At 69.0% G+C, this 17,889-nt stretch overlaps 1 protein-coding gene across 1 annotated transcript; it reads left to right on the forward strand.

Moving 5' to 3' along the window:
* The first annotated feature begins 4,254 nt into the window (after positions 1 to 4,254).
* MSANTD1 (Myb/SANT DNA binding domain containing 1) lies at positions 4,255 to 9,024 on the forward strand. Its single transcript, XM_028503763.2, has 3 exons — positions 4,255 to 4,809; positions 6,870 to 7,151; positions 8,764 to 9,024. The coding sequence occupies exons 1-3, from the start codon at positions 4,556 to 4,558 to the stop codon at positions 9,002 to 9,004; spliced, it is 777 nt and encodes a 258-aa protein (XP_028359564.1). The 5' UTR covers positions 4,255 to 4,555; the 3' UTR covers positions 9,005 to 9,024.
* Positions 9,025 to 17,889: the final 8,865 nt, after the last annotated feature.

Here is a 17,889-nt window from a genome sequence, read left to right on the forward strand (position 1 = left end):
CCGGGGCCCTGGCCCCCACCTTGTGCAGGGGGCCCACCCGGCTGCCAGGGGCCATGAGGAGGCCGGGCCTGGTGCACATCCCACACACGCAGGGGGTCTCCAGGAGCTGGAGCAGGGGCAGGGGCTGCCCGAGAAGAGGGTCTCTCCCTTTGCCTCAGCGACCGACCAGTCAGCAGCTTGCCGCAGACACGCCCCCACCCGCCAGGGGCTCGGCCGCTGCTTCCCAGGGCACGGGGGGGAGGGGCTCTCCTCGGGAACAGCAGGGGTGCCAGCTGCTGTCAGCTGTCCAGGCTCGGCCCTGGTGGGGAGGGGGGGGGGAGCTCAGGTGACCCTGAAGGGCGAGGCCACAGGCCCTGGCGTTCCTGTGCTGCAGAGAAGATGAACTTGGGAGGTGGAGCCACCCCCGTCGAATGTTCAGAGCAACTGAGCTGAGAGCTTCTGGCCACATGGCCTGTCCGCCAAACACTCTCACCACCCCTGTGCCTCGTGGGGGTGGGGACACGGAGCCACCAGGAAGTCTCAGGAGCCCTGAGGCCGGGCCCAGGCTCCGCCGTCTGTCCAGGCACCCACCTCAAGGCCGACTTGGCACTGCCAGGGGCCCGCGAGGGCCACCCCCACTGGACTGCGGCCCGTGGGACACCAGCCAACCTTCCAGGGCACCTGCTGGGAGGGGACAGCTCCCGGCCCCGGTTTTCTGTGTGGGATGGGTGCAGACTCCTGTGCCCGGGATTCCCAGTGCCGAGGGCCCAGGCACCCGGGGGCGGCCGGCCCGCCAGTGCCACGGGCACAGGCTCCTGCGGGGACCACGGAGCAGCCGCCGTTCGGGTGGGAGGGAGCACCGGCTCCAGCGGCCCGCAGCACGGCCACGCAGCACAGCCCAGGAGCGCGGGCGGGCTGGCGGGCAGGAATCAGGCCACAGCCCCGGTGCCTGCCCCGCCGTCCCTCCAGGGCCCTGGGGCAGCGTGGGAGCTGGCCCGTGTGTAACGGCATCGTCTCATGTAGCCGGCGGGCAGCGGCAGCCGAGACTGCTGGGCAGAAGGACCACCGTGCCGGGGTCTGCGGGCCACGTCCCCACCAACCCGATGCAGGGTCTCCCCCGAGGGCTACGGCGCGGGAGCCCCCTGCTCCCCCCGCATGTCCCGGGGTCTGCAGAAGCAAAGCAGGCCTTGCATGGCCCAGGGTTTGATGTTCCCTTTAATTCAGATGCACAGTGTTCGCAGCAGCATAAAAACTTACACACGATTCTCAGGTCAGCCCTCCCCGCCTCGTTCGGAAGCGGGCGGTCCGGCCTGGGCCGGGCCCCGGGTGAGCCCATCACAGCCCTGCCCCCCGCAGAGCGAGACCACCGCGGCAGAAGTGGGGCCGCACAACCGTCCACAGCCGGGTGCTCCTGGAAGCAGTCGGGGAGAGGAGGCCCCGACACCGCATGGGAACGCGGCAGGCTCCCGGGGCAGCACGGCCCGAGTCCTCGGGGCCACCTCCCGTTGTCGCCGCTCTGAGCAGGCCCCTCCCCGCTGAGCTCGGGCCGCAGCCCAGGGACAGTGCAGGCTAGAAGGACACTCGTTCCGCCCCCCCGACCAGAGCGCACCAAGCCCGTGGTGGCCCGCGGCCCAGCTCTTCCCGCTACTCAGAGTGCGACCCGCTGGCCGACAGCAGCCCCCACCCGCCCCACAGCAGGGGCTGCCCCACCCACAGCCCCCTCCGCCTACCAGAGCTCGGACGAACCCAGCAGGATGTGTCTGGGGACGCATTAGGGTGCAGCCTGCGGGTGCCACACTCGGGGCCTGGGGGCGGGTCAGCGTCCTTCGGGTCCCCCAGAAGGACACCACTCGTGGGGGCGTGGGAGGGAGCGGCAGGGAAGGGCACCGGGCGGCCGGAAGGGCCGCCTGCCCACACGCGGCGGGGGCAGCGGCCCGTCTCCGAGGAGACGCGCTTCCGTGCCCAGCCGGACGGGCCTGCCCCGGCCGCCCACCTCCGTCCTGGCGGCCCTGCGGGGGGGACACGGCACGGCCCCAACCAGCCTGACCGCCGAGGGAAGGACGTTCTCAGCGAGACGTGGCGACGTGCCCGCGGCCTCCTGCAGACCCCGCCCCCCCCAAGAACGTCGGGTCCTGACCCCGTCGGCAGCGCTGACGAGGGGGACGACCGTCCCAGCGGGGTTCTAATGGGCACCCCCCACCCCCCGCCACGGCCGCCAGGTCACAGGCTCCCCCACCCACACACAGCGGGCCCCGGCGGAAGCTCCCACGGGGACCGACGGGGCCGCTCCGACAGGCCCCGCACGTCCGCGCCCTGAGACACGCGTGCCTCCGCAGACCTGCTGCGTGTGCTCCGTGCGGCGGCGGCGCCGCTCACGGGCGCCCGAGGAGGGGGCTGCCAGTCGTGCGCTCTGCAGACACTGCTGAGTGCGGCCGGCACCCGGGCCCCAAGGAGGGCGCGCCCGTCCCAGGCGGTGCTGCAGGGCCGGGCGGGGGGCGTCCCCCGGATCACCAGCGACCCCTGAGGCCCAGGGAGGGTGGGGCTCTCCCGGGAGCGGGCGGCAGGACCAGGTGTCTGCTGAGGACCCTGCCCTGAGACCCCGCCCACACGTAGGCTGGCCACCTTGCCCCACGGCCCTTCCAGCTGTGACTGCAGGGTGGGGGGCAGCCCACCCTGGGCACCTCCGGACCTAAGGCCGCCCCAGTCCCCCGAGGGGGAGAGGCAGGGTCCCTGGGGCGACTCCCGGGCACCACCTGGCCTGTCTAGCAGGTGTGATGGGCTCGTGCTGACTGGCCACGGGCTTTTACCTCTCAAGGTCGAATGGTGATGCCTTTCAGTGGCACGTTCTCCCCTATGTCCCCACGGGCTCCCCTGCCCTGGTCTCCTGCCTGTGGCTGCCTGGAGGGGACCTCGGCCCTCCAGCCCCCGCACTGGGCAGGCCCACCCCCGCCCTGTGGTCACCACCCCAGTGCGGTCTGTCTCGCTGTACCCTCCCCCCTTACGCCTCCACAGTGCTGGGGCCCGTGTCCATGTCCCTGGCCCTCAGGGCGTCAGGAGGAGCCTGAGAGGCCCGCTGAGGAGGGGGAGGGGCCCTGGCCAGTACAGGTGGCCGCCTTGTCCCAGGGTCGGCACCGGGGTCCCAGGAGACCCCCTGAGACTGTGGGGAGTGTCATCAGGGGGCTCAGCAGGCTGCGTTGGTCACATCAGGGGAGGAGTGGCCTTGTCCCTCCAGCCTGTCACCTCGCCAGCCCAGCTCCGGGCCAGCCTGCCTGGTTTCCAGGCCTGGCCGACCCCTGGCCTGTGGGGTGAGCTCACCTCTCCAGCCTCGGGCTTGTTGCCTGAAAATGGGGATTAGTTACAGTGCCAGACCCCCCTCCCCGGGAGAGCCCACATGCGGGTGTGGTGTTCACTGGGTCACCCCGCTGCAGGGGGCATTAAGTGGGCAGCCCGCGGTCTGTTGGCAGGGGAGGGGGGGCGAGGACCTCAGGAGCCAGAGGACCTGAGCGGGAGGACGTCAGCACAGGGCGGCGGGGAGCGACCAGGAGTCTGCCGGCGAGTGCGCGGGCGAGTCCGGGTGGTTGCTGAGGGCTGACGGGAGGCTGGGCCCTTCCTCCGCTCACCAGTCGCTCAGCCAGCCTTTCCCGGACCCTCCCCTGCGGGCGCCAAGGGCGGCGGGAGAGGCAGGTCTGGGTGCCGAGCAGAGGAGCCAGGCTGAGGTGCGGCTGTGCAGGGCGGGGGACACACCCCGCTCCCCTGCTCCCAGCTGCCACCCGGCCTCAGGCAGGCCCTGGCTGCTCAGCCCACCCTGTATCCCCAGGCCAGCCCACAGCGCCCCCTGCAGGGCGGGAATGGGCACTCGGGGGGGGGGCAGGCAGAGCAGGGGACGCAGGGCATTCACACGTCTGTAGTGGAAGCGTGAGCATGGTGCCCGGGACCCTGCACGTGGGCAGCGGGCGGGGGAGCCCTGGCAGGACCCTGAGGGTGCCGGTTCCCGGCTCTCTCCAGCCCCTGGCGTCTCTGCCCCTCCCCGGCTCGGCTTGTCCCCTCAGTGTCCCCAGCCCCCTCCCCATGAGCCCCCCAGCGCCTGTCTTGGCCCGCCCCCACTCCCCTTCTCGGGCGTCTCCAGGGGTCCCCCTGCTGGCCTGCCTGCATGAGTTGGGACCAGGCTGAGGAGGGGCTGTGACCTGGACCCCCCCTCTCAGGGGCCGGGGCGGCCTGGACCAGTGTGGGCGCCCGGCTCCACGTGGCCTCGGCCATCGAGGCCCCGGTGGCGGAGCTGGGGCCGCGGCGGGGCCGGGAGCCTGGCCCGCCCGCCGCAATATTGATGGCCCGTCACAGTGGCCCTGATTCCTGCGCTTTCAGTTAAAAGGTTTCTGTTGTTGTAGCTTATGCAGTTGCTCTGTTGCTATGGAAACGTGACATCAAAATGACGTTTCCCGTTTAAAAGCTTTTAACTAAATTCCTGCCTGTCAGATGTAGGCCCCATTTTGAGTGCGGAGCTGCCTGCCCGGCGCGGGGCTCCCGTGCACGGAGCTCGCGGGCCGTGGGCCGCCCCGCGCCCCGCAGGCGCCCCAGCATGGCCGCGGCCGAGGTGCCCGTGCGCCTGGCGTCCCCGCAGGCGGAGAAGCACCGGCGGGCCCGCAACTGGACCGACGCCGAGATGCGCGGCCTGCTGCTCGTCTGGGAGGAGTTCTTCGACGAGCTCAAGCAGACCAAGCGCAACGCCCGGGTGTACGAGAAGATGGCCAGCAAGCTGCTGGAGATGACTGGCGAGCGCCGGCTGGGCGAGGAGATCAAGATCAAGATCACGAACATGACCTTCCAGTACAGGTAGGCCGCGCCCGCCGCCCCGCCTCTGCCCTGGGTGGACGGCTGCCCGCCGGCCTGCAGGGGGCCCGGGGCACCCACCGCCCTCGGGAAGCGGGTGGTGTCTGGGCTCACTGGGCGAGACAGGGCGGACACCAGCCCCGGGCGCAGACTCCCAGCAGGCAGGCGAGGGGAGCGAGGCCCAGGGGGGCACAGCTGGGACCCGTCGCAGCTCTCCTGGTCTCTGCTGGCGCCGCCCAGGGCTCCGTCAGCCCTGCCCCCCGGGCCCCCGAGCCACCGCCCCTGGGCCTGTGCTCCCCGACCCAGCCGGGGGGCCTGCAGACCGCCGGGCGGGCCTGGCTCTGCACAGCAGGGCGGTGGGATGCCGCCGAGCGGACCAGGAAGGTGAGACCCGAGAGGGGAAGAGGTGGCGATGAGGCCCGGCTGCGGCTGGCCGCGCCCCTGGGGCTGAGCGGAGCCCTGAGCGGAGGGCCCCGCAGCACCGGGTGGGCAGGGGCTGCGTCCGGCTCCCACAGCTCAGCGCAGCTCGGCCCCTGATCTCGGTGGTTTGTCATCACCCTGAGGGCCTGTGGGTCCCAGGGGTGGGGCTCGGCTCCGCTCCTGCAGGCGGTCTGCGGGTCCAGGAGCCGACGGTGCGGCCTGGGGCGGGGGTCGCAGTTTCCGCAGCAGCCCTGCCCGTCCACCCGGGGAGCAGCTGAGGCCCGGGCAGGGGAGGGGCATGCCGGCCCCCAGCAGCCTGGCCCACCGGGTCCTCACCCAGGCCCGCCCCCTGCAGGGCTCCCTTAGTCCTTCTCAGTCGCTCTTTGCATATGGAGGGCGTCGGGATGAGCAGGCCTGAGGGGGGCTGGCTCCGGGGCCCGGGGCCTGTTGGAAGTTGGGGCCACCCGTGCTGGGGCGGGCCTTTCCTCGTTCCCCCACACGGCGGGCTGCCTGGTGTGGGGCCTCCAGAGAGGCACCCGGCTGTGGCCCCACGTCTGCACAGCCCTCCGGGCGGCAGATGACGGGGAAGACGGAGTGGAGTGCTCTTCCACAGAAGCCCTGGCCCACGTGGGGCGGGCACTGGCGGGGCACAGGCTGGGGCCGGGTCTGGGGGAGGCCCGTGGTCTGACAGGGAAGAGGGCCCCTCACCCCACCCACCTGCCTTGTGGCCTCTTTCCTGGCCTGGCTGGGGCCGCCCAGCGCCCAGGCAGCCCCGTCTCCCCACCCCTTACCTCCAGAGGACGGCTGGGGCCTGGGGCCTGGGGCCTGTGTGCAGGGAGGGCAGGGCGCAGGGCCTGGGTGGCGCTTGGGCCCGTGGTGGGCAGAGCTGGGCCGTGTAGACCCTTGGCCTGAGATCTGAGTGGGGGGGCCGGGCGGTGTGAGCGACAGCCCCCCCCCTCCCCCCCGCCTCCCGCTGTCTCCTGGCACCTTCAGCCAACGCGCTCTCGGACGGCTCTTTGCCAGGCCCCGGGCGTTGTCTCATTAGCCCAGCCTACAGCCAGGGGAGGAGCCCACTTCGGTCATCCCCATTTTACTGATGGGAGCATGGAGGCTCAGAGAGGTTAAGAAACCCGCCCAAGGCTGCACAGCAAAGTGGTGGGCACGAGAGACAGACTCGGACCGGAGTGGCCACGCCCTGAAGCCAGTGCCCCTGACCCCTGTAGCTCCCTCTCCCCGACGCGGCCTCCCCGGACACGCGTGCTCCTCGTGCTGCGGTGCTTCACGTCTGTGCACCGCGGCATGCTGCACTCCTGTGTGCGTCACACCTTTTGTTGCGCTGACCCCCTGGCCCTGGAGCAGTCCTCGTGCAGTGTAGGGAGTGGAGCCGCAGCCGGGGTTGGCCCGAGGTCACGACCTCGTTCATGCTGGGGCTCTTAACATCCAAAGCCGCCAAGGCCCCGAGTCTCGACCTTTCTAAGTCCAGGGCACCTGGCCCTGAAGCCGGCCGGCTTTTCTGGGGAGGCCCCTCTGCCCGAGAGCGGCTGCCGCTGCCCCCGCTGTGTGGCCCCCGGGGCCCCCGCGGGGCCGGACGGGCGGGCGGGAGAGGTCTGTGTCTCACCCTTGGCTCTTGTGTCTCGTTGCAGGAAATTAAAATGCATGACAGATAGCGAGTCCGTCCCGCCCGACTGGCCCTATTACCTAGCCATTGATAGGATTCTGGCCAAGGTCCCCGAGCCCGGCGACGGCCAGCTGCCGGACGGCCAGCCGCCGGGGCCCTCCGCGTCCCAGACCGAGGAGTCCCTGTCGCCGTCGGCTAAGTCCACCCCTCTGTACTTACCGTATGACCCGTGCTCCTACGACGGCGGCCTCCACCTCCAGGACGGACACTCCTCCAGCTCCTCCAGCTCACTGTCCCTTAAGTTCAGGTAGTGTGTCCCCTGTCCTGCCGCCGGCAGAGGGGCCAGCCTGGGGCAGGGAGGCCTCGGCGGGCGGGCGGCCCCAGCCCGGACTGGCTCTGTCTCCGGCCGCACCACTTGGAGCTGTGTGGAAGGTTCTTGACCTCTCTGGGCCTCGGTCCCCCTTGGTGAGGGGGCGGGGCACGTCAGTAGCTTCCCCAGGCGTGGCTGGGAGTGTCGGGGAGCACAGGCCCGGGCGTGGGGCCCCCACAGCCCCCTGGGCACCTGCCCCACCTGCTCGTCGGCTTCTGCTTCTGGGTCCCCCTCACCCCCAAGCAGATCCCCCCCACCCTGGGTCCCTCTTCCCTGCCTCTGCCGGCCTGGCCCGTCCTCTCGCTGCACTGTCCGGGGGGTGTGGGGCTGAGCCTTCAGTGTGCTCCCAGGACCCAGTTGTAGGGGGTGCCCGTCCCCCCTCTGTCCGTCATGCGCCTCCTGCCTGGCCACCCTGCCCTGGTCAGGCTGCCCACAGACAGGCACTCGGGGAGCCAGGGACGCCGGGACAGGGGGCATCCGGGGCGGGTTTTCCGGGGTGAGCAGGAGTTGGCCGGCGAGCAGAGAGGACGGGAGGTGTGCGCTTGAGCCGTGGCCCGGCCCTCCCCTGGACCCCAGTTTTCCAGCCTGTCAGACGGAGTGGGCAAGGGAGGCGTCTCTGAGGGGGGGGTCCCTTCGATTCTGACACCCCCCAGGGTCGGGGCTGCTGTTCGGTTGGCCCAGTGCTACTTCCCTGGTGGGGACCTCTCAGCCGGGACCCGAGACACAAGCACCCTCGTGGACAGCCAGACCGCGTGGCCAGGGCAGCCTGCCATCCCTGCCCGCTGCTCCTGTGGGCCCCGCCCAGGGGGTCCGAGACTCGCGGTGGCCCCGGTGTGGCCCCTGGGCTGGAGTGGGGGACCGAGAGCCCTGCTTTTCCGCCCCTGGGGGTGGCGGGGTCACTGCTCAGAAGCAGGGGACTGGCAGGGCCCTGGGGTCTGGGAGGATGGGGCAGCTCCCTGCCCACCAGTGGGGGTCAATTCAGCCAGGGGTGCCCGCAACCTCACAGCAGAAAGCCCCGGGGAGGGCCACAGCCGGGGCTGACTTTGCCGCCTGTCCACCGGGGTTTCGGTCCTGGGGTGGGACACCAGGCCTCCACGGTCCCCACACCCACCCTGTGCCTATCCTCCTGCCTTCCCACCCCCACTTCCAGGAGGCTGGGAAAGGAAGGGGCCCGGGACCCAGGCCCTGTTTTCCTGGGGCCTCAGTTTTCCCATCTCCCCAAGGCCAGCTGGGACTGGTGGTCCCTGGCTCCGTGGGGGAGCCGCAGCACCCAGCACCTGCTCCACCCAGGGGTGCCTGAGCCCCCCACGGGCCCGAGCTGCCCTGCCTGCCCAGCCCAGTGAGCTTGGGGTGTCCCCGTCCCTCAGACCAAGGGCATTTGGGTCCCCGTGGCCCTCTCAGTGTCTGGCTGCTGGGCGCTGAGCGGGTGGCCGAGCTCCCCGGGGCCCCCGTGTCCCGTTGGTGCGGCGGGGTCGCTGGAGGGTCGGGGGCCCCCCGGGGCCGGGCTCTGTGGCAGCCGCTCACGCGCTGTCGCTGTCCCTGCCCCCAGGTCGGAGGAGCGGCCAGCGAAGAAGCGCAAGGTGCAGAGCTGCCACCTGCAGAAGAAGAAGCTGCGGCTGCTGGAGGCCATGCTGGAGGAGCAGCGGCGGCTGGGCCGTGCCGTGGAGGAGACCTGCCGGGAGGTGCGCCGTGTGCTGGACCAGCAGAGCCTGCTGCAGGTGCAGGGCCTGCAGCTGCAGGAGCGCATGATGAGCCTGCTCGAGCGGCTGGTCGCCAAGGCCAGCGGCTAGGGCCCCGCGGCCCCCCTCCAGCTCGGAGCCCCCCCTCGGACCTGGCCCCCGGCCCGGACCGCCCCGGAGGGGGGCTGCCCAGGGAGAACTGCTGAGTCCACTCTCCGGCACGGTCGCCGTCGGGGACGCTGGAAGTGGCGTTTGGTATCACGTGTGTGACTCCTCCTTCCCCAACCGGGGGGAACGCGGGTTCTCCCTCACCAGGGCCCCCGCCCGCCCCGCCCAGGACAGCCTCCGCCGGGAGCGGGCCGGCCGCCGCCGCCTCCACCGCTTCCTCAGAGCGCGCCCCAATAAAGGTGACGACCGACTGCCGCCCCGGTGCCCTCCGTTCACTCTCGGTGGCGGCGCCTCTGAGACGGGCCGTCCTGGGAGCTTACGCCTCGGGGTGGCGGGGCGGGGGGGGGGGGAGACCAGATCAGAAAGGGCTGTGATCAGAGGGGGGTGGGGGGGCAGACTCAGAGCTGGGGAGGAGCTGGCCTCGCCACCCCTGCCCCTCGGCTGGCCGGCCGGCCAGATCTTTCTGGAAGCTCCTCGGCCCCTCTGGCCTTCGGTCCCCGTTTACGGAGGAGGCTGGGCCCAGGAGTGTCTCAGTCTGCGTGGGGCTAACGCAGCGCCGCCCGCACAGCAGGACTGGGGTGACAGTGGGGTCACACGGTGGGTTGGTGGCGGGCGACGTGGTTTGACTTCCGGTCTAGAGAAGCCCCCCTGGCTGCGCTGGGCCGGCTGCGGGGGCTCGGGGATGGGGGGCCTGCGGGGTGGCCGCCATGGCCGATCCGGGCCCTGAGGTCCGCCGGGCAGAGGCCCCCAGGACGTGGCGGCGAGGCGCAGAGCTGTGGGGGGGGACCCTCCGCAGCGCAGGCCCTGGATGGACGCACACCCTGGCCTTTGGGGCTGGAGGCCGGGGTGTGTCTGCCCACGCGGTGGGGCGTTCCCACCCAGGCCCGTTCCGGCTGCCACGCGACCCGGCCCCTTGAGCCGCAGTTGGGAAGGGGCGCGCCCAGCGGCTGCAGCTCTGTGCTGGGAGGGCGGGTGCTGGGCCCCGAGTCACGGTGGAGACCCGAGTTTGGGGCACTCGCCCAGCTGACCTCCGGCCCAGGTGTGCGCCTGCCGGCCTCGGACACGACGCTGCCGGAAGTCGTGGTTGAGCCGGCACGGGGCCTCCGAGGCTGCTGGCCTGGCCCGGCCCTGCGAGGGGCCTGGCCGGGTGCGCAGGCCCCAGTGCGTTCCCCGCCCCCCCCCCCCGCCCCCGGAGGTGGCACCAAGGGTCTCGGTTGTACAGCAGTTTCCGTGCACACTCCTCGCGTCCCTGGAACGGTGGCTGGGGTCATCGGGCTTACGTGGCGTCTTCCCATTTGTACTTTTGGTGTGTTTCCTTCCCTCCCCTGCCCCTCCCCCCTCAGTGTTCGGGGTGGGCGCCCGACGCGTCCTTGTGAGCAGCGCTGCCTGCCCCTCCCGCCTGGCGCTGGAGCAGCCGCGCGGCCAGGCAGAACCCAGCAGGGGAACCGCCGCCAGGCGCTCTCCCTTCGTGGCCGTGTCTGGAACAGCCTTCCCGCCTGTTCCGAGGTGTCTGGCCCGTGGAGGGCAAGCGTGGCCCTCTCTGTGATGCTGCGGCATCGCGCTCACTGACACGGAGGGTGCGGTCCGGCGGGGGGTGCGTGAAGACGTGAAAGTTGGCTGAACTTTCAGAGAATATCTCTGTGCGCCCGGAAACCGAATCCACGAAGAGGGGGAGCTCTCCGCGCCCCTCACACCTGTCGAGCGTGCGAGCGGAAAACGCTTCCCTCTCGGCTGTGGCTACGGGCTGTAGGCCGACCGCCCGGGGCGCGTGCAGCCGGGCAGGCGCGGGGCGCAGGCGAAGAGCGCTGTCGGGGCGCGTGGGAAAGCCCAGAAGCCCCGCCCCCTGGAGAAGCGCGGCTCGCGCCTGAAGGCTCCCGGATAAGGCGTCTGCGCGTGTCCCTCCGTCCCAGCTGCGCTCTCGGCAGCGCGCTGGGCGTTCTGTCTGTTTTGAGAGGGACACGCTTATTTTAAATCCCCACGAAAGGAGCGTCCTGCGTTCTGCCCAAGTCCGAGGAAGGCCCGCGCAGCCCCAGTGAGCAGCGGAGAAACACAAAGCGACCCCGGGCGCGAGCCCCCCTGCGGAGGCCGGTGCGCGGCAGCTGTGGGCATCCGAGTGGGAGGAGCCTCAAGAGACGGAACCTGAGACCCCGGCGGTGACGTCCAACACGGCCGCCCGGGAGCCTTCCGGGCTGCAACCCGGGCCTCAGCGTGAAAGGACACTCCCGAGTGGCCGCAAACCCCTTCCGTGTTCACGTCAGCGACAGCAACCGTGTGGACGAGGTGTCCAGCACGGTTCCGGCGGGAAGAGCCCGCCACGCTTCCCGGGTCCGTGGCCCGGGGACCAGCGCGCCTGGAGGGGGTGGGGCGAGCGCGCCTTTGGGGGGCCCGGGCGAGCGCGCCTGGGGGGGCGGGGCGTGCGGATCGGACGAGTGCCTGCGGGAGAGCCAGCCTCACGCCGGGGTGTGGGGGGCTCTCTAAGAGCGTCTGGGCTCGCGGCCCCTCGCAGGAGTTGCGGGTAGGGGCAGCGTGGAATCTGAAACCACGTCGGGAACACGCGTGTCTGCGTCTCGTAGAATCCTGGGCGCGTGGAGGACCTGTGTCCACGGGCGCCGGGAAGTGCTGCTCGCCGAGCTGTGCGGGTCTGAACGCGGACGCAGCTGGCGAAACCGCGTCCGGAGCTGCTCTGGCCGGTGTAGCTGCCCGTCTCCGCAGAGGGGCCTTCCCTCGGAGACGCGCCACACTCGAGGTGGGGGGGCAGAGGCCAAGTGTCTCAGAGTTCCGACTTCCGCCCGAAAGCTCGGATGTTACCGTTGGCCATGAGCACTGTCCGTGGCTGCCCTTGCACGGACAGGCTCCCTTTGCTCATCGTCGAGAACGTGTGCGCCGGGGACAGAAGTCAGTAGCTGGAGCACCGGGCCACACGGCCTCACCGTGGGCGGCCGGCGCCGCTCGGCAGGGGACTGGGGTCCACGGCGGACGTGCCAGCCGCGGCCCTCGAGTTGGGGGAGGAGGGGGGTGTAACAGGCAGGAAAACACGAACACGCCTCCTCAGGGTTCCAGTGAGTTGCAGGTTTGGATGTTGAAATGGGTCCTGGCCGGTGTGGCTCAGTGGACTGAGCACCGGCCTGGGAACCAAAGGGTCGCCGGTTCGATTCCCAGTCAGGGCACACGCCTGGGTTGCGGGCCAGGTCCCTGGTTGGGTGCATATGGGAGGCAACCACACATTGATGTTTCCCTCCCTCTCTTTCTCCCTCCCTTCCCCTCTCTTTAAAAATAAATATTTAAAATCTTTTAAAAAAGTAAGATAAAATGGAAATCATCCAGAGGAAATTTGGGGAGATCACAGAATCTTGGAGTCCAAGACCTGTCTGACGGGAAACGTGGTCTCATTTGATTCGGGAAATTCCCAGAATGCTGCACAGCAGAGGGCTTTAAAACCTCGAGACGCCAAGGAACTCAGCGGGGACCTCGGCAGCATAAAGAGCCCCAGTGAGAGAGGAAGGGTCCGCTCATTGAGATAAATAACGATGTACAGGGAAACAGCAGTAGAGCAGAGGAAGCCGAGAGTCAAATCAGTGATCTGGAACATAAGGAAAAAACAGCCAATCAGAGCAACAGGAAGAAAGAATAAAAAAAAAAAAAAACGAGGATACTGTAAGCAGTCTCTGGGACAGCTTCCAGCGTCCCAACATCCGAGGCGCTGGGCTGCCAGGAGGAGAAGAGAAGGGGCAAGAAACTGGAAATCTGCGTGAAAAAATGACGACAGGAAACTTCCCTAATTTGGTGGAGGAAGCAGACATGCAAGTCCAGGAAGTATGGAGGGTCCCCAACAAGACGGATGCAGAGAGGCCCCTGCAAAAGTGATCAAAACGCCAAAGGTGAAAGATGAAGAGGGAATCTGAAAAGCAGCAAGAGAAGGGAAGTGGGTTGCCGGAAGGTTCCCGGGTGGGAGGAGGGCGTGGGGGTGGGGGACGAGGAGAGGGGAGTAATAGGTGCAGACAGGTAGCTGCAGAGCAGCCACGGGCCCGTGAAGTGCAGCCCAGGAAATGGGGCGGCCAGAGAGCTTCCACGCAGGCCCCGTGGACGTGAGCAAGGGTGGGGGATGGCCTGAGGGGTGGGGGCGCTGGGTGGAGAGGGGTAAAGGGGGCAGTTGGGACAGCTGTGGCAGTGTGATCAGCAACATACAATGAAAGAAGCTCGGGATGGACGACCCATGGGCGGCAGGGAGAACCCGTCTGTGGGCCAGAGTCTTCTCGGGGCGTCTGAGCCGCAGCGCACCCGGTGGCACAGGAAGTGCCGGGCTCTGCAGTGAGCCACGCGGCCCGCCCGCTCAGGTGGGATGGCCCTTCTCCCCCAGGGTCCAGCGCCCTCCGGGGCCACCTCCTTCCCCACCCGAAGAGCCAGGGGGCGCCCTACCCCACCCCACACGCCTGCTGTCGCCTGCCCTGCCCAGCCTCTCCTTCCGGGTCTCACTGGCCCGTTCCCAGCAGCTGCAGCCTCCGAGGGCCCGGGCCGACCCCCAGCACCGTCTGGGAGTTCCCCCTCCTCCCTCTTTCTGCCCGGACTGTGTTTCCCAGCATCCTCCACCCTGTCTGGTTCCAGGAGCGGGGTCAAAGGTGAGGCTGCATGGGATGGACTGAGGGCAGGAACGAAGAAGAGGCCGTGACCCCTGGAGGTCTGGGTGGGGAGGGACCTGGCGAGGGCGGGGCTGGCCGGGGCTGCGTGTGGGCGGCAGGAGAAGCGGGGGGGTGTGTGTGGGCGGCCCTGCTGTGTCAGAGCAGTGGCACTAGCCACACGAGCCGTGGCCATGGACTCTTCCCCCGACCTTTCCCTGGGCACCTGCCCCGCCCCAGACGCCGGGACAGCCGGGTCCCTGCCTCCCGAGCACCGGCAGGGAGGGCACACGGCAGAGCCTGCCGCACGCAGGCCGTCGGCACCGCCCTTTCCTCCCCCGGTGACACGGTGCTTGTTCCGCCCAGGGCAGCGACGCTCCGTCACTGGCCCAACCTCCTCTGCAGTTTTGAGGGACACGTCGGAGGGGGCTGGGTGTCAGTCCCGAGAAACCTCAGGAAATGGGACGGGTAGGCGTGGGGGGCCTTGTCAGTTCGTCACCGTTTTCCCGGTTCTCCACTTCCTGCCCGGCCACACGGGAGAGGGGGCGCAGGAGCTGTCCGGCTCCCCGGCAGCCATCCAGGGCCAGGAGGCCACCGGCAAGGACAGCCACAGGGTCCCAGAGCCAGAGGGAGGGTCTGCGGCCTCCGGGGCCCGACGCCCCACGGAGCTGCTCTGGGCTCGGCTCCTCCCGCGTGAGGGGCCCGTGGGGCTCCACCTCGTGGCTGTGGGCGTTTCAGCCTCGGCTGTCTGCAGCCAAACCCCGTCCCTGACAGAGCATCACCTCGCCCCGGAGAGAGGGGGAAAGGCCTCGGCGGCTCCTAGAATGACGTGGGGGGCGAGAGGCCCCGGGAAGGGGAGCCACCGGCCCCGTGTGTCGCTGGTCCAGAAGCTGGTGGCCCGTGTCAGGCCCTGAGAGTCGTGTGATCCAGCTGCCCCCTGCTGCCCCTCGGCCAGCTGACCCCCACAGACCCGGCGGGCAGCGTCCGGGCCGATGGCGGGGGCCCTGGGCACTCTGGTGCGGCCAGTCCCGCCTGGCCGCTCCGAGCACAGAGTCCCAGCAGAGGGAGGATGGACGCGGGCAGAGCTGCGGCCGGCGGCAGAGATGGCGGGACCGCTGCGGCCGGCCGAGGGACAAGGCGGGGCTGTCCCCCGGGTGTGTCCGGTCCTGGGGCTCCCACCATCGGGAGGTTCCCATAGCTCCGCTGGGCACCAGCCGTGGGGCCCCTGCTGTGCCGTTCGCTGACCTTGGTCGGGGAAGCGGTGAAACCCGACACAGTCCTGCCGGGCGGCAGTGAGCAGGGCTTGTGGGCGGCAGGAGGAGGCGCAGCCTCGGCGGGCCGGCGGGGAGAGGGCTTTGGTGGCGAGCGGGTCTTTGCTGTGCTCCTGGATCGGCTCTGCCCGGGCTGCGGGGGGCGGGGGGGAGCGCTCCGTTCCCCCAGGGGAGGGGACCCCAGAGGTGTGCAAGGTCCCAGGCAGCGGCTGATGCCCCCCCAAAACCACGCATGTGCGTGAGCCGAGTCAGGGGAAGGGGGCCCTGAGGGTCAATGGGTGCAGGGGGAACCCCGGGGCCCCAGGCTCGCCTCTCCCCCTGTTGCCGGGCCCTCCTGGGCTCCGTCTGTCCACGTGGAGCTGGGGCCTGGGCCCCAGGGCCCCGCTCAGCCGTGGGAGCCTGGGGGCGGGCGGGGGCTGAGCCGGCTCCCACCTGCGTGGGGAGGACCCGGGCCCTCATCGCTGGGGTCTGGCTTTTCCTCCGGCCCCACTGCCAGCCTGGCCCCCGTTCCCATCTCGTTACGGCCGCCAGTGTCCTCAGCACCCCCCTGCCCCCCGAGGGGTGGGTGCCTGTCCATCTGGTCCCAGGCTCAGAGCGCCTGACGCTGGGATTCAGATTCCCAACGTGTGCCTGGCCCTCCCACCCCCTCGTCTCCCCAAACGCTCCCGCCTCCCTCTTCTGCTCGGAGACCTTTCCAGAGACCCTCCACGCTCGGCTCGGGAACAGTGAGAGCTCCCCAGGGCGCCAGCTGGCATCTCCTGTAATTATCCCTAAATTACGGGGACGATTTTAATTTCACAATAATTAGAAATATAGACTGCAGCTCCAGCCTTCGAAACTAATGGAATTTTAATGGGCAGCTGCTTAGGTTGCAGCCAGGAATAGTAACGCCGCGCGGAGCCCCGGGCTGCATGCGGAGCCCGCACACCAACCAGCCTCAGCGCCCACCCTGGGGTGGGGCCCATCCCATGGCTGCGGGGCCTGGGGCCTGCACCCGGGCTTGGGTCCCCCTAGCCAGGGTTGCTCCCCTGGAGACGCAGCCTGCCCCCCGGCTCCCCTGCCCCCCGGCTTCCCGGCCCCCCCCTCCGGCTCCCCTCTATGATGGAGCTTCCCCTCCCATCTGCAGGGCCCAGCGCCAACCCCCACCCTGTCCTGCATCCTGAAGTCTGGGCCCAGCAAAACCTTCCTCCCCGAGCGGCCGGCAAATCTGAGGTATCCCTGCTGCCCCTCAGGGCCACACGGGCCCCAGGCAGAGCACCAGGGGCTCCCCTGGCCTGCGTCTCATTTCGGCACTCGGGCCGGAGCCCCACAGCCGGGCTGGCCAGTGGTCAGTGCAGTTTCCGGCCGTCGGAAGTGGAGGGGCGGCGGTGAGTGGTTGCAGGCCCTGGGACCGTGGGTGGGCGGAGGGTCTGCTGTTGAGAAGATCAAAACTATCTGACTGATTTTCCTTTGATGGCGAGAGCGTTCCGTGTCCTAAAACTTGTCACCGAGTTCGCACACCGTGTTCTGGAAACTGTGGCCACAGCGGGCCCTGGTCCTTGCCCGTGAGGTGCGGTGGGGGTCAGGACTCCTGTCCCCAGGGGGTGCCCGGGCGTTCCCCAGCCTCCCCTGGCCTCCCTTGAGTCCTCCTCTGCCCCCGGCGGAGGTCCACCCACGGAGCCCATGGAGCCCACGGAGCCCACGGAGCCCACGGAGCAGGAGCGGGCCTGTCCCCAGGCTGCATCTGCCCCTCGGGGTGAGCCTCCACGGGTCCCGTGACCGCGGCTCTGCGGAGGGGCGGGAGGTCAGGTGGGGCAGATCTGGCTTCGTTCTCTTCCAAAATCCTCGTGGTCATTCCAGGCTTCTGTGTCTCCCAACAGGTTTCACACCAGCCCATCAGCTGGGACCTCACCAGAGCCTGCTGGGATTTCGCTCCTGCGGTCAGGCGGGACTGGGCGGGGTCAGGTGCCCGCGGCCTGGTGTGGGCGTGGACGGCCCGCTGACCTGTGGAGCGGGACGGCACGCCCACAGACCGACCGGGAGAGGACCGGCGCAGTGCCGCTGCGTCCTGTCACTCAGGAACGTGGGGCACCCCCCCTGCGGAGCGGTCCAGGGCGCCCTTCGCTCCTTTTACTCCTCGGCGTGCTCGTTTTCCCGTGGCGTGTCGGTAGCTTATGGAGATATGGTTGATGTCTGTGTGTGTGGCCTGCAACCCCGCTGAACTGGCTTACTCGTTGTAACACCTTTTAAAGTAAATTCCTGCCCTGGCTGGTGTGGCTCAGTGGACTGAGCACTGGCCCACAAACTGAAAGGTTGCTGGTTTGATTCCCAGTCAGGGCACATGCCTGGGTTTCAGGCCAGGTCCCCAGTAGGGGGCGTGCAAGAGGCAACCACACATGGATGTTTCTCTCTCCCTCTCTTCCTCCCTTCCCCTCTCTCTAAAAATAAATAAATAAAATATTTTAAAAAAACATTCCTTAGGACTTTCTTGGTTCACAGTCCTGTTTTCTGTGAATTAAAGGTGACTCCTTGCTCTCGAATCTGCGTGCCCTTCATTTCTCTTTCTTGCGTTGCTGCCCCGGATGGGGCCCCTAGCGCAGGGCTGAAGTGGGCACGGAGGGCACGGCTGTTGCCCGATTCCAGGTGTTGGGGAAACAGTCTGTCACCGGCGAGGACGACGTCAGCTGTAGGTTTTCCACGGGTGGGTCCCTTTCTCAGACCGAGCAAGCGCCCCTCTATTTTTAGTTCGTGTCAAGGTTTCAGTCACAAATCGGTGTTGAAGGTTGACCAACACTTTTTCGGCGCTTCTGGACACAATCCCAAGGTGTCTCTCTTTTGTTTTGACGACATGGCGAACCCCGAGGACTGCGCTCCAGACGCCAACCCGGCCCTGCGTTCCCCGTGCGAGCCGTGCTTGTTCCTGCTGTCACTCGGCCGGGCGATGTTTTCCTGAGCCTGTGCTCAT

Source organism: Phyllostomus discolor, chromosome 1, assembly GCF_004126475.2.
Source record: "Phyllostomus discolor isolate MPI-MPIP mPhyDis1 chromosome 1, mPhyDis1.pri.v3, whole genome shotgun sequence".
NCBI lineage: Eukaryota > Metazoa > Chordata > Mammalia > Chiroptera > Phyllostomidae > Phyllostomus > Phyllostomus discolor.

Bases quoted from the DNA above. Each gene is read 5' to 3' on its own strand.
- MSANTD1 (XM_028503763.2), top strand. From the start codon at position 4,556: ATGGCCGCGGCCGAGGTGCCCGTGCGCCTGGCGTCCCCGCAGGCGGAG. The intron at 4,810-6,869 runs GTAGGCCGCGCC...GTCTCGTTGCAG, and splicing joins AACATGACCTTCCAGTACAG to GAAATTAAAATGCATGACAG. The intron at 7,152-8,763 runs GTAGTGTGTCCC...CCCTGCCCCCAG, and splicing joins TCACTGTCCCTTAAGTTCAG to GTCGGAGGAGCGGCCAGCGA.